This window comes from Brachyhypopomus gauderio, chromosome 2 (assembly GCF_052324685.1).
Source record: "Brachyhypopomus gauderio isolate BG-103 chromosome 2, BGAUD_0.2, whole genome shotgun sequence".
In the NCBI taxonomy this organism is placed as follows: domain Eukaryota; kingdom Metazoa; phylum Chordata; class Actinopteri; order Gymnotiformes; family Hypopomidae; genus Brachyhypopomus; species Brachyhypopomus gauderio.
The window spans coordinates 23,627,521-23,642,315 of NC_135212.1; the positions used below are offsets into that span (position 1 = coordinate 23,627,521).

General features: G+C 43.3%; 1 protein-coding gene across 1 annotated transcript in view; it reads left to right on the forward strand.

Moving 5' to 3' along the window:
* The first annotated feature begins 244 nt into the window (after positions 1 to 244).
* nrn1la (neuritin 1-like a) overlaps positions 245 to 14,795 on the forward strand; it is a 22,465-nt gene continuing 7,914 nt past the window's right edge. The window contains exon 1 of the mRNA XM_076991960.1: positions 245 to 471. Within this exon, the coding sequence (XP_076848075.1) occupies positions 420 to 471 (52 nt within the window). The 5' untranslated portion in view covers positions 245 to 419. The remainder of the gene's footprint in view (positions 472 to 14,795) is intronic.

Below are 14,795 nucleotides of genomic sequence, written 5' to 3' on the forward strand. Positions count from 1 at the left end.
ACAGATAAAACATCCTCACAGTCTTGGTCGACTGTATTGTCCCACTGATGAATGCTAGTGTTTTAAATGATCTATTGTATTATGGAGCACAGCACACAGTTTAGGGGACTGTAGGAAGATCACTGTAAACGCGGGTTAAAGGGGCTCGTGCAGCAAGCTGCCTTTTGGGACGGTACCTAATGACGCGTCAGTGTGGTGGAGTTGCGCTCGTGCAGCAGTCCCCGCCCCTTACTACACACGCACCATTCGGAACCATCAATCTGTTTCTCCTGGCCTGTGTACAAGGCCAGCTCACTTTGTGCTAACTGAGAGGGTTACGTTGTCGTACAGAAAACTAGCCACGTAGAAAACGGTACTTCGCGGAATCGCCAACTTGCAAGTGCAGCCGGTCTTTCCTCTTCCTCCAGGACCTTCTCAGAATGACATCTCTAAGCAGCGTCTGCTTCTTCTTGCCTGTTGCTTTCCATCTACGTAAGTTACATTCATGACATTGCATAGGCTGTGTGTCATTTTCGGTGTTAAACAATGACTAGTGCATTTATTTTGCAAGTGCATACTTCGATCGAACTGATGCTCGTGCCAACACTTCTTTCAGGTCAATGATTGACGGCGATTTTACGATAGAGTGATTCAGCAGTCAGATTGGTAAACGGAGTCTGGTGACCTGACGACGTTTTATAGAAGTTGATCTGACTGTTCGAAACGGGGGAAAAACATTTTAATCCTTCAGACATAAGTGCTAATAAGTGCATGATCCTGTCGACCATCTTTTAACCTTTTATCTTAGTCGAGTGTCAAAAGCTGCGGAATGTGAAAAAAAATCTAAAAGTGATATTTAAAATAATAATTAGGTTCGTGAATTGTGTGCATCTTAGCACCAAAACTGACATGTCGCAACTAAAAGCCACCGCAGAGTTTTACGTGGCTGCTCGCGTTGCACTCCGCTCACGTGCGCTGCAGAAGTTGCGAAAAGCACCGAGCACCGTTCTGCATTACTTCGTCTCTAAGGCGATGTAACATTCTTCATTGCAGGAAAAGGAAAACGTGCTGGTCGAAATAAACCATAAACGAAGGGCATCTGTTCTGATGTGTCTTAAAGGATTAATTCTCTTTAGAATTACCTGCGCATCCCTAGACTCACGACATTACTACAATAGGCTGTATCTACAGATAAAGAACGCCGTGCAGAATGATCCCACAATCGTATATTTAGGATCTATATCTATGCAAAGAAAAATAAGCAATGAATGAATAAGCACAAAATTAGTTATAACATCGTGACCATCCACGCACCAAAAGAGGCGGTGCAAGGACATGCTATAAAGTGGTGATATAACAGTGACATTTTGTTTATTCACAAAACCTACTCAAGAGTCACGCGATCTCACTTTTTAAAATCCAAGCGATTTCTCCATTTGCTTAGTACCACAGTTTTCAGGGAGTGCCACGGGTGTTTAAAATACTTTTTTCTAGGCCACAACAAACCACTGCAGAATTCCTGTACACTTGAAAATGAAAGGATACTCTGGGAATCTGGAGGGACTTAACCCAGTTAACATACTGAATGGCATGTTGACTCCTGACCAAAATGTTCTTTAAGGTTGAAAACTGCTTTAGGCAATGCGAGTTAATTTTAACGAATTGATTTAGTATAATAGCTATATTAGTACTACATACACATTTTGTTGTCTCTGCTGCTGCTATGAAGTACAGGAGAGTATTTAATAATGGACGCACCCACCACTAACAGATAGTAATGCCTCTCCTCCTTGCTTTGGTCCTTCATTTATGCTGTACGTTTGGTGGAACCTGAGCTATTTTCAAGAACAAAATACGTTCATTAAAACTTCACAAACCATTCAAACGTGGAATGACTGAATAAAAGATGACATATTTAATGTTGGTTTCTTCCACGTGCGCACGGGCTTTTATCATATTTTCAAATGTCATACCTATATCTACTAACTTTTAGAAGTTAGTACTTTTACCTGCGGGAGTCATAACGACGACTATGTTCTTTTAGCAACCTGTTTATCCCTGCCAGTGCAATCTGAAGTATAATCTCTGTTCCTATTTTGTTTATTTGAAAAATGCTTTGTTTTTTTCGGTTTTTACCCTCTTCCTTCGCCCAAAGAAAAATGCATCCTTCCCTGTAAACGGCCGTTTAGGAACCATCTGTCCAACCGTTTTCCTGCTCTGTTAGCAGTCTAATGTCGTTTTGGAAACACAAATTACTGAAATTAAAGATGTTATTTTAAAATGTGTTCCTTAACAAAACGAACTATTAACAATTACTGCGTGAAGGACATCTGTATGGAATGTGAAATGTCCTATTTCTCTAGCCTTGTATACTTCAAAGAAGTTTTTCCTATCTCTTGTCCCCCCCCCCCCTCCCCAAGTGTGTGTGTGTGTGTGTGTGTGTGTGTGTGTGTGTTAAACATGGAGTTGCAACTATTATAGCTTTTGCAAATGTAATGGTCTCCACTCTCCTGGGATGGCTAGGGCTTTCCACCAACACTGGAGTGTTACTGCAGCAATCTTTGTCCATTCAGTGCAGTTGTGGGGCGCTGATGTTTGTGGAGAATGTCTTGCTCAGAAATTACATTCCAACTCATCCTAGCTGTGCTAATTTAGGTTGAGATCAGGGTTCTGTACACACAACCGGATACAGTCATGTACAGGAGAGGGAATCCCACAAACTGTTGCCACAAAGTTGGCAGTATATAATTGTCTAAAATGCCTTTGACTGTGGTGACATTACCATTATTCTTCACTGGAACTAAGGGGCCATGCACACAACCATAAAAACATGGTGAGACTTACAAATGGGTTTCCTTAGCAGAGCAGCCGGACTCTTACCTTGAGTTCACTATGCACAATGCTGTGCTTTGGCATGTGGTGTAAATCATGCCAAAAAAATTCCACTTATCTAGCAGTCTGATGAATAAATCTAAGTCTAGCAGGAGAATGCTAGCTATCGAAATGTGAGGAAGAGGAGGGATCCCTAAACTTTAATTTTGGCACTACACATTTCAATAGCTAACATGCCAAAACACAGCACTGAGTATAGTGAACTTAAGATAGAGTCCAGTTGCTCAGCCATGGGAACCCATTTTTTCAAGCTCATGCATAGTTCTTCTAATGATGTGGCTTTCAGGAGCAGTTTGGAATTTTGTGATGAAGTAACAGATGATGTTGTGAGTGACGCAGCAGAGCAAAGACGAGTTTTAAGCTCTCTGTGCTTCTGACCTGGTGTGTAGGTTTGTGTGGTCTGCTGGTCAAGCTGTTGGTCCGGTACCGTTCCTCCTCAAATGTCATTCTATAACATCCTTCATCCTTTCTTCATTATTTCATCCTCCTCCTTCTCTCTCCCTCCTTTTCTCTAAGTATATATATATATATATATATATATATATATATATATATATATATGATAGATAGATAGATAGATAGATAGATAGATAGATAGATAGATATATAGATTTACTCAGCAGTACATGGAGACCCATGACATTCAATCCACCCTAGCCCTTTAATCCAAACTCAGTCTGGGGTATGTAATCACCAAGCAATTAATTGACTGCTTGGCCACTGCACCAGATAAAGGCAGGGTGCAATCTGCGGAAATTGGTCCCTGAGGATCAAGGGTTGAGGATCTGGGGGCCAGGCAAGAATCAATAACAAGTGGCACAAAAAGTGCCTGTACTTTTGAACAAACCTCCTATTTTAGTGTGCAGTGTCTTAAGATTGTTTTTGGCAACAGAAGGATGTGTTACAGAGCTAGTGGTTGTGCATTTATACATTTGATGATTTTCCTGCAGCTCTGCCTATAGGCAGGCGACTCCCACACAATCCTCAACCGCAGCCCACCATCACCATATCAAAAACCCCTGTAAACATAAGCTTTGTTGACCTTTGTGTCTTAAAGTGTGTCTAATGAAAAAGAAAGTGAAGCCGCATGTGTCCACATTTCAGTGTTGCATCAATGTGTCTTGAAGTCTTGCAACGAAGAACATTGAAATATTTATGAACTAATGTGATTTACTTTGAATGTAAATGCAGTGCAGTGTCAGTCATTATAACAGCACCATTTCTGAGAAGCACACGGGGTGTTTTGTTACGTTTGCTCAGTGAGTTGTCCGCATGACATTCACCTCAACTTCACTCGTGGGATTCCTATGAAATTGACAGTTGGCATGAGCTGTTTAGTTTTGCTGATAAAATTAACAATTCACCGGATCCTTTTGGTGTTCCTGAGGTTTTTTGCTGTGTTTGTTTACATGTAGTTTACACCTATAGTTCGGCAGGTTTTCTTTCATTCCTGGGATCATTGTGTCCTTCACATTTGTGTTTTCAGGAGACAGGTTGCTGCAGAGCATTACCTTACACTTACAGCATTTGGCATATGGTCTTATACAAGGTATATTCGTTTTTTTTAGCATGACAGCATGTGTGCACCGTGGAATCAAACACATGATCTTACTGTTACAAGTGCAAGCCTCATCCTGCTCTACCAGGTGAGCTTCCCCAGCATAGCATAAAATAAGCATTTATTTAGCTAAAGCTTCCTGCCATATAGAACACTGAACACTGGAATTCTTCAGATTGTACATATAGATCAAATCACAGCTGAGGTCATTCATGTTGGACTAATAAGCTCGTTAATTAATCAGGGACATTACTTCAATACCCAAACTGTGTAGTTCTGTGGTCCTCCAGGAGAGGAGTTTCTAACAGCTCTAATTGGGCTTTCCTATCATGAGGTAATTTTTGTAACATCATAACCATATAAAATTAGAACAGTGTGACATCCTCAGAATGACTGAGAAAGCCCCATTGCTACCATAGCTTTGGCCATGGAGATGGATGGACGATATTGGCGTGTTTGTCTGAATCATCAGGAGTTTCCTTCACAAGTTCACAACTTTCCCATAGATGCCCTCAGCGGGAGCATTGCGTGCGGTGAGATCTTTAAGCTAACACGGTGAGATGAGGACATGGCGGTGGCGGTCTTCGCATCTCGACCTCCCTGCTCACGCTGCGGATGAATATTCATGGCCACTGTGACTTGCTTTTTTGTGAGGAGTCATAGGAACTTGTGTCCTCTGAGCACTAATGAATCCTGGAGTGATTCAGTGACTCTAAGTGTGTGTGTATGTGTGTGTGTGTGTGTGTGTGTGTGTGTGCGTGTGTGTGTGTGTGTGAGAGAGAGAGAGAGAGAGAGAGAGAGAGATAAAAACGAATGTTAGTTTGCTGGATAATTAAAATAAGCTGAATAGCACATGTACTTGCCAGTGTGTGGAGAACATTGGCATTTTCTGACTGGATGTCCAAGGTCACTGCAGCATTTCCCCGGCGGCCAGAGCTGTGTGGGCTGAAGATTTGGACCAATCGTAAGACCTCTAGCATTCCACAGGGCTTGCAGAGGGTAAATGTGCACTTAAACATGGTCACTGTCATCTGCTGGCACAGACGCAAAGCAAAATCTTTTAGCAGGTGAGGTGTATCCATATGGTGTGCAGTATTTGAGTATCTGAGCTTGATTAATTTTACCTTCTATCCAGACAATAGTAATAGAATATTTTGCTCTAGGACCCATGGAAGGAAACTTTAAATTGTTTCAAAGTTAATGTGAAAGGACAACTAGAATGTGTTGTTCTTTGAAATAATCAAGGGTGCATTTGTGCACTATTGACAGAGCTTTAAGGAGAATGCTGTTTTGAGAAATGAATATCTTAAATTGATCTATAATTTAACAGCACAAAAAGCTGTGCTCTATCTACAATGGTTTTACTTACATCTTTTAGCTGATTATTACATATTACGTATAGTAAATGTGCACGCCTTAATGGTGTGCTGTTGTAATACTGTAATGTCTCTGTATGTATATGTGGGAGTTACAAAATGTGGAGGGAAGCAAATCTTCGATGTCATTTCTGATTGGTGTGTGTATTATAGGAGAAGGACATAAGAGAAGATTAATCTGGCTGTCACTTCCTGTTGACCACACTTGACTGACTGCTCACTCGACTGTTCATACGTTGAGGCAGGCGAGTAAGACAGCTCCAGGTCATGCGTCAGTGTAATGGAAGCAGGAACCATTTGTCAAAGATAATCAGGGAAACTGGGCAAAGGGGGGGGGGGGGGGGGGGCATCAGAAAAGGGGGGCATCAAACTTAAATTTCTTCCTCTTTTTTTTTTTTTACTTCTTCCTGTAAGTATATGTGACTAGAGAAGACAGAGATCATCACTGGGATTTTCCACCAGGTAATCAACACAGCAATTAACTCATAATACTAGAGAATGTTTCTAAGATTTACGCCACATTTTGGTATGGTTCACATTCATTGTGTGAACACCTTCAAAGTCAGTACACATCCTCATGCATATACTAACAATGACTCACTTAATAAATCTTCGTGAATGCAAACATCTTTTTTTTGCGTGTGTGAACCTTCCGTGGAGTCACTGAAAAATTCATTTCTTAGAACGGTGGGAAGAGAGATGAAGAATAAAAGCATCTAAAGTAGCGCACGATACAGCAGAGAGCAGTTTCATACAGTACAGGAACTGATGGCAGTGCAGAAGCTCAGACATGATGCGTGCAGCAGAGTCTACAGAAGCACTGCAGAACTGCACCGGAGCGCGGCGGAACGTAGCACGGAACGTAGGAGAGTGGTGCAGCTCTCTGGCGAGCGACTGACAGAGAGATGGAGAAACAAGGATAGAGACAGAGAGAGAGAGAGAGAGAGAGAGATGGAGAGAAGGAGGAGAAGACGAAGAAGCGGTTTAAAGCAGATCAGTCTGTACACCTGGAAGTGTGTGCTAATCCTGATAAGTTACAGCTGGGCACTTCGGTGCTGTAGTCAATAAAAACTCATTAGAGCAGGAGCGGTCTCTGCAGCGAATGTACAGGCCAATGAGTTTCACATTTATTCTCCATCTCAGGCCTTGAGATAGAACCCCATTGATCTCTGCCTGAAGCTCATTTATTTAGTGGATGGGGAATCGCCTTAATGTGGATCTAACCTGCACCTTTGTTGGGAGGACACTTTTCTTTAAGCTTGTGGTCCTTCCTGTGTCCTGTACGTTTCTGTGGCAGAGAGTGATGAGAAATGTGTGGAAGGAAATATGTGGAATAGAAAAGGGTTGGAGAGGTTAAGAGGTTGGATAAGTGAGCACACAGTGCTTGGAGCTCTGCCTGGTTTCATAGCAGTAGCTTTGTGACATGCTCTACAATGTGAAATTTCATCTGCCGTGTGATTTTCCTACTTTCTTGGCAGAGGCCAGTGACGGAGAACATTGTAACTAGTCTCTAAGCTCCCACTCTGTCAGTGTGTAAGAATGCTGTTCACCACCATGTCCGCCTCTGGTTCTTCAACACCACATCTTAGCAGTCTGTAGCATCTGCCCAAAATAGCAGCACAACAAGTTTCAGTTCTGCAACCCACCAGTCCATGTTTTGATTCTCCTCATAAAGAGCAGTACAAGCCTGTTTAAGAGGTACTGGAACTGGTGACCTCACTGAACAGCCCCACCTCATTATCTGCACTGAAACCTGGAGCAAACAGTGCTGGAACCCAGCATGGGATATACCTACAGTGTGGTGTAGACACCAGTTACTGTAGACACTCTCAGCCAATCATCCACCAGTTACTGTAGACACTCTCAGCCAATCATCCACCAGTTATTGTAGACACTCTCAGCCAATCATCCACCAGTCACTGTTGACACTCTCAGCCAATCATCCACCAGTCACTGTAGACACTCTCAGCCAATCATCCGCAAGTTACTGTAGACACTCTGAGCCAACATGCACCAGTTGGCTCTGTAAACACCCCGAGCCAACCATCCGTCAGTTACTGTAAACACTCTCAGCCAATCATCTGCCAGATACCCATCGTTCTGCCTTTGCCATGTCTATACATGTAGGATTGGGATGGACTACTGTATGGCCCAGCTGTTTAACTAGAACTAGAATGTCCTCCTCACAAAAGGCCATAGCCAACGTTCCTTAAATGCATAATAAATCATGACATTCTCTTATGTTTACTTGACCTTTTTTTTACATAAGGACTTGCTGGGTAAACTATTTGATGCCATGAATCTTTCATAGACTCACACAGCGCAGTCCTCATGTTAAATAATGCACAGCGACTCTGCCAGATGCTGCCCTGCCATGGTTCAGCTTTTTCTCACGGTCTTCTTACACTCTTCTCCCACTCTTCTCCGGGAGACCTTATTGGCCAACGCTGCAAAGCAGCTTCCACCGTGTTCTCCTGGTCAACATTTGATTTTTAATTTACAACCGACTCACATGGAAACCAGACAGAGGTGAGGAGTGGAGTGGTGGCCCGCTGGCAGTGCTCATGGAGGTCTCGTCGGTGCTCGTGGAGGTCTCGTCAGTCGAGTGGATGATGAGAAGACGGGAGGGAACGGGTCTGCCATCTCAGCTCCTTCAGCGTCTCATTCCCGCTGCCTCTTCATCAGGCTTTAATCTTCAGGCACATGTCACTGCACTTCAGAAAGAAAAACTTTATTTAAATTTCAGCTTTGGACTGTTAGTGATGGTGGTTTCATCTGCACCCTGGAGGGACAACCTGCTTGCGATCATGCCAAATACTACTTTTTAGTCAACAGCCAAAGCAGCTGGCTTCCATGAGAGAGAAACTGCACACTTCATAATGATTTCAACACTCGATGCTTGGCTGCATACCATTGTGATTTTTATACTGTATATATACACCATTTTCAGTTCAGTATATTTAGAAATTCCCTTCCTGGGCGTATATGTATGTATATAAATTCATAAAAAAAGAATTCTGCTGTGATTTGTGCAGCTAGACGTGTTTTATTTTTCATTTTTAGATGAACAGTAATATATAGTTGCTTATCTGGATATTGGTCATTTCTACCAGTATGTCCACACATCTTTTATAACCTGCTCATCATGCATGCCCTTGTGTTGCTCTTTCATCATATGCTTTTGAACGCTAATTGGTTTTCTGCCATTGGCCCACCATCACGCCAATGCCAAGTGGTTGCAAAAAAAATAAAAATACGAGAGAAATGAGGAAAAGAAAGGGCTTCTATTATTCTGTGTTCCACACTTCAGTAGTGGTGCTGTGGCCCTGGTGCAGAGAAGCCCCGCTCCAGTCAGGAGTGCAGCTGGTCTAGTGTGGAGGAAGCAGTCATTCTGCGATGGGGCACTTTGCGGCAGGGTCGGGGTGAGCACGCTGTCGACGCGAAGGTTGTGGCGGGGAGGGTGTATTGAGTCCTGCTGCTGCCGTGCCTGAGAAGCTCCGTAGAATACCGCATTGTGTCTCTGACTATTTTTACACACGCTGTCTGGATGGTGGCAGAGCTGCAGTCTCTGTGCCACAGATACAACGTCACCGAGCTCCCATTTTTCGCCACGCTGACTAAACTGTGGTGCTTCGTCAAAGTCGGGCGCAGGACAGCATCCTGGACCTGCTGTGTCCGACCCCTGGGACTAAACGCAGAATGGGAAAGTTTGGTGGGCCAGGAGACATTTCAATGCAAAAGATGTAGTGGAATGGCTGTTGTATGTTTGTTTTTCGTTTAGCATTTATAACTCAGAACTGTGGTTGGTTGGTGTGTCTATGTATCTATGCTGGTGTCACGTTCCCTTTCCCTGTTAGTTATTGTTGACCACACAATTTTCCACTGTGTGCCGTCATTGAACATTACTGCATAAACTCTGCGAATAGATGTAATCTAATCGAAATTGTGGGGACATAAATGTGGCTAATTTTAACTTCTCAAATTTTGACCTCAAACTTTTTCTTGCAGGATTTCAGGGAAATCAGAATGTATAGATGCCCAGAGCTGAATGGATACGACAACTTAAAAACTTGAATCTTCTGCCTCATTAATATGACATAAGCCTGATGTCATCTAGGATCTGTGATAGCACGATATGAGTCCAGCAACCTTTGTCTACCTTAATATTACATAATGGGCATTTTTTATAAGTATCTTAAGATTAACACAAGAAATGAAATTGTAAATGCACAAAATGAAATAAATCAGACTAAAATGTTGGGGTATATTGTATAGAATTCCCTCATAAAGCCATAGTGTTATTAAAATAGCTTTTTAAAAGATGGGATGTTTTTAATTATTAGTTTTTTGACATAAGTGCTGGGAAAGAAACTTGTTCAATCCCATACAAGGAGAGTGAGACATTTTTTTGTTCTGTCTGTCGGCCTCTCTCTCTCTCTCTTCCCCCTCTCTCTCTATTTCTATATCTCTCCCCCTCTCTATCTCACTCTCTCTATCTCTCGATCTCAAGGCCCCCTACTCTAATTTGTACCCTATTCTGTTTGCTACAAGTTGAAGCTTGGGGGGGGAATAAAACCACCATACTGTGGTGTATAATGTAACATGGAAAACCAATAATGCATTTGATCTGTAAATAGTCTAAATTGTCTCTTAGGCTTTTTCAGCAGTGCTTAAGCAGAATGTAATCCTTCGCCTGCAGTAATGGAGCGAGGGCGATTGTGGCAGCTGTGCGGTCGGTTAGGGTTATCAGCACGTGTCCTTGCCCAGGGCACTCGGGTGTCATCAGCCCACTACTCATGGGAGGCTGGCATCTCTGGTCCAGGCCAGCGTCTGAGCACCTAAGTGGTTGTGTTGTGTCAGATGAAATTTTAGAGCCTGTGTTTCACCATCTTGACTGAGCACTAATGAATGGACCCAATCAAAAATGGACTTGATCTGTCTCTCTCTCTCTCTCTCTCTCTCTCTCTCTCTCTCTCTCTCTCTCTCTCTCTCTCTCTCTCTCCTTGTCTTGTTCCTTCAACTTTTTGTAGTAGAACACTTATGTGTGTGTGTGTGTGTGTGTGTGTGTGTGTGTGTGTGTGTGAGTGTTTATGCACGCTATTGGACAAGATATGTCTCATCTCCCTGTGATCAAAGCTAGTGCTGAAACATGAGTGATGGGACGGCTCCTGTCTGCCAGTCCTTCTCCCACCCACTCCTCCGTGTTTCCACAGGAAAACCGCCGTCTCCCTGGGATTTAAACATTTCAGAGGTACTGAGAAATGTCTGTGTTTCTTTGTACCTTGTTTTGATTTACTCTTGGGGACCAAATGTCCTTGCGATGAGAAGAAAGCAACAGTTCACTTGAGGAACTGCATAAAGGCAATTATTATAATAAGACAAGATAAGACAATCCTTTATTAGTCCCACACTGGAGAATATTCACATTTCATACTTGTGTTTGTATGCAACCATAAAATCACGTGTGTCCTTCTGCATGGGAAATGTGCACCAGGTCACACAGGATCAAAAGCAGTTCTACTTGAACATCTTTGCTCTCAGTCAGTGCCCTTAAAGCAGATCACATCTCATTTCAGACTCTAAGCCCTTGGCAGACAAACAACTAGAGTTGTTTCCAGAGTAGGACAGGATGTAGCCATACAATGAAACTACTGCCCCAAACCACAGGTGTGTCTGGGCTAATAGGCAGCATTTTAACACCAGCTCTGCTTGTACTCTATCGTGTTCCAATTACCCGTCTTCACCTAGAGGACAACCTGGGCAGATGGAGGTGGCTCGTATTCACTGCGATGGTGCTGGCCCGAACGCTCACCGCCCTCCTTTTCCAACGTCATTAGCGACGGCTAATGTTGTGCAGGGTTTCTACTCGCTCTTGTCTTGTGATTGCACCTGATGATGCGAAAGCTAGAACATTCTCCTCAGCCCTCCCCTCAACCCCTCCCCTCCCCCTCCACCTCCCATGTCTTTCCGCTGCTTTCGCTCAGTCCTTTTATGTGGAAATTAAGAGTGGCTGAATGCGCTTCTCCTCGCTTTCCCCATTCAGCGCTCTGGGAGCGGAGGTGCGAATGGAAAACGCGGCGAGGTTAGCCGGTCGTTTGGAAAGGGGACTTTCGTTGGCAGAGCTAATTATCAGGTGTTGTTTGCACGAGGCTGTCCTGCTTGGCTGAGCCGTGGGAGGCCCCGTTTCGGAAGCAGGCTCAGGGGAGCCGGGCCCTCTCCCTCTCACACGCCATCGCCGCTGCATCACTGCTAACGATGCTGTGCATGTGAGTGCCATAGTTACCACGGTAAAAGTTACCATAGCGCTGTGGGGGAGCAGCACAGCAATGCCAACACCAAGCAGCATAGGTCTGTTCAGAGAGTGCCAGACTCTACCCAGCAGGGCTTTGTCTGCTGTAAGTGCCCTCAGAATGCCACTCGACTGCAGAAAGACTCCTGTTTAAACTTTAATCTATGGAGTGAATATCAACTGTGTGGGCTAGACTAAAACATGCCTACTAGGAGACTACAGTGAATTTTCAGTGGAGAATTTATATAAACGGTGTATTTCATTCCTAACTAGGCTTACTCTGACTCCAGAAAACCACCCTCGTGATTTTTTAACTTTGAAAAGATCCCACTGAAATTGTGTTTTGAAGTGGAAGTTTCAAAGCGGAGTCAGAACCGTCGCTACCTCAGAGAGGCTTCAGGATGGCATTACGCCTGTCACAGTACAGCCAAGACCAGCCCGTTCTTACCATCCCAGAAGGGTTCTTCTTCTTCTTCTTTTCCAATACAAATGCCCAACATCCCGTCCCAGCCACTTACACCCTAAGTCTCTCTTAAGATGAGAAAATGTTCAAAATACCTCTCCACCCACGGAGAAACTCCGAGTGCTTTCATTGTGTTCCAGCAGCGCCCTGTTAAATATAACTCAGTGATAAGTTGACTAATGAAGTCTCTCTCCGGAGCCCGATCCTGCGGTTTTGATGAAGAGTTCCTCCCAGTGGGTAATGGCCTAGTGTCTTAATGAGTTCTGCCCCCCTGCGTTATCTGACTTTACGTAGGGTATTAACAATATTAGTCTTCTGATGTTTGCTGCTAAATCCTTTTTCCCCTCGGACCAGAGCCCCCTGTGTTCAGAGACACAAAGCCAACAATCCTTTTTGTTAGAGAGGTTAAGTCAGATCCGATTATACCATCACACTGCTGATGACTGAGCTACACAACGCCACCTTCTGTAGAGCTTCTTCATTTAATACAGGAGGGAACATGCTGCCAATTAATGCTAATGTTTCATGGGTTTGATTAGCACATTATTCAGCCACTGAGGCTTGCTTTTCAAGCTTCTCTATTTAATTAACAGCCTCCTAATGACAGCATAAACTAGCATAAAGCAGATATTGCTCTTTTATACCACAAGTCGAGTACCACCTCAGTATCTTCCTTAAGTGCTTTAAGAGAATCCATCTCTTCCACGAAAAAAATGTCTCTCCTCACTCTGCATGGAGGACTTTAGAAGATGCAGCATGCATGTCTCTGAAAGGGTTTCGAAGTCTTGGCAGCTGGGACTGGGCTGGCCGTGTGCAGTAAACTCACAGTCGGTGAGTCTCCACCCTGACTGGCTCCACCCATGCCCTCCGAATGAATAGAAGGCAGGGTGCATGGGTGGAGAGTGGTTCTCCATCTCCACCATTCTCCTGCCCCACAGGCCCGGCATGGGCGCAGCAGCTAGAAAACGGAGAGAGTGCGGGGTGTGAAGGGCTGAGCTCTAAATGGCGGAGGGCAAAGTGAATGGGGCTCTCTCTCCTCGCACTGCTAATCATGGATAAATGAGGAAGCCTTTATCCATGAGGGCTGAGAGCTTTAGTGTGTATTTTGTGAAAGGAATGATGACGAATGTAGCAGAGTGTGTGATAATTCCAGACTGGGGCAGGGTGATGTGTATTAGACTACATGAAACAGCGCTAACAAAGACCGGATGCCCTACAGTTGTATTGTCCTAAATGAGGACTAAATTGTGGGTCTGCTTGTGGGGTCTTCCTCTGGACCTTTTCCATTAGGGGGTCCACAGTGTCACAATACAATAGTAGTTGTGACACAAACAAAAGATGACATTAAGGGAAAAACGTAGATGTGTAAATCAAACATTACAGTAAATTAAATGTAAAAAAACCCACTGTGAAAAAAAAAACACTCAAAACAAAAACCCTGTTGTGCCTCATGCACAATAAAAGTCCTCCAGGCCACTACTGGCGAACCCGTTTTAATCACATATACACTTTAAAAAGAAAATGTTCCAACAAGAAATTACACAAGGCTGATATGTTTTTGTTTTTATGAGCTGTCTGCAGTGGTCAGTATTCTAGAAGCACCATGAAGACCCATATTCTCAGAAACTGAATAATGATTTTTTGTGATAAGTGTAGCTAACACATCGTCATAGACCGCTGCTTCAAGGTTCTCAAGGACAGATGCTGTTTAGCATGAAGAATCATGGTTAAGGTAACGTTAGGTGAACTGGTGATTTCCAGGATGACAAATTATTTTTTTAAATCTTAGCTTTTATAGCAGTGTTATTCTTTAGCTTAGTGTCTATGCTTTAGGTAGTTGTCATTAGTTACTGAAGTTATTGTTTATTGTGTGAAATGCAGTGTTTACGGATCTGTTTTGTGTTGTGGCTTATGTGTTGCTACAGTTTTTTATGTTTCCACAAATACATTGTTTACACAAATACACATATTTCAGTGTTTATTTTCTGCTAATGCTGTTATGTTGTCACATAATGTATTTGTGTTGTCCTGTGCTGTTATAATGTTTTCATCATTTCCTTGCTTACAATTGCTGTTGTGTCTCTGTGGGCTACAGCAGAGACATAAACAGCTCTCAGAAAACATCCTCTTGTAGTCAAATCAAGATGACATATTATGGATTTAGTGGATATAATTGCCTTTAGGTTAATATGAAACTGAAGTTTCCATGATTTGCGTTTCCAATGTGCACCATGCCTC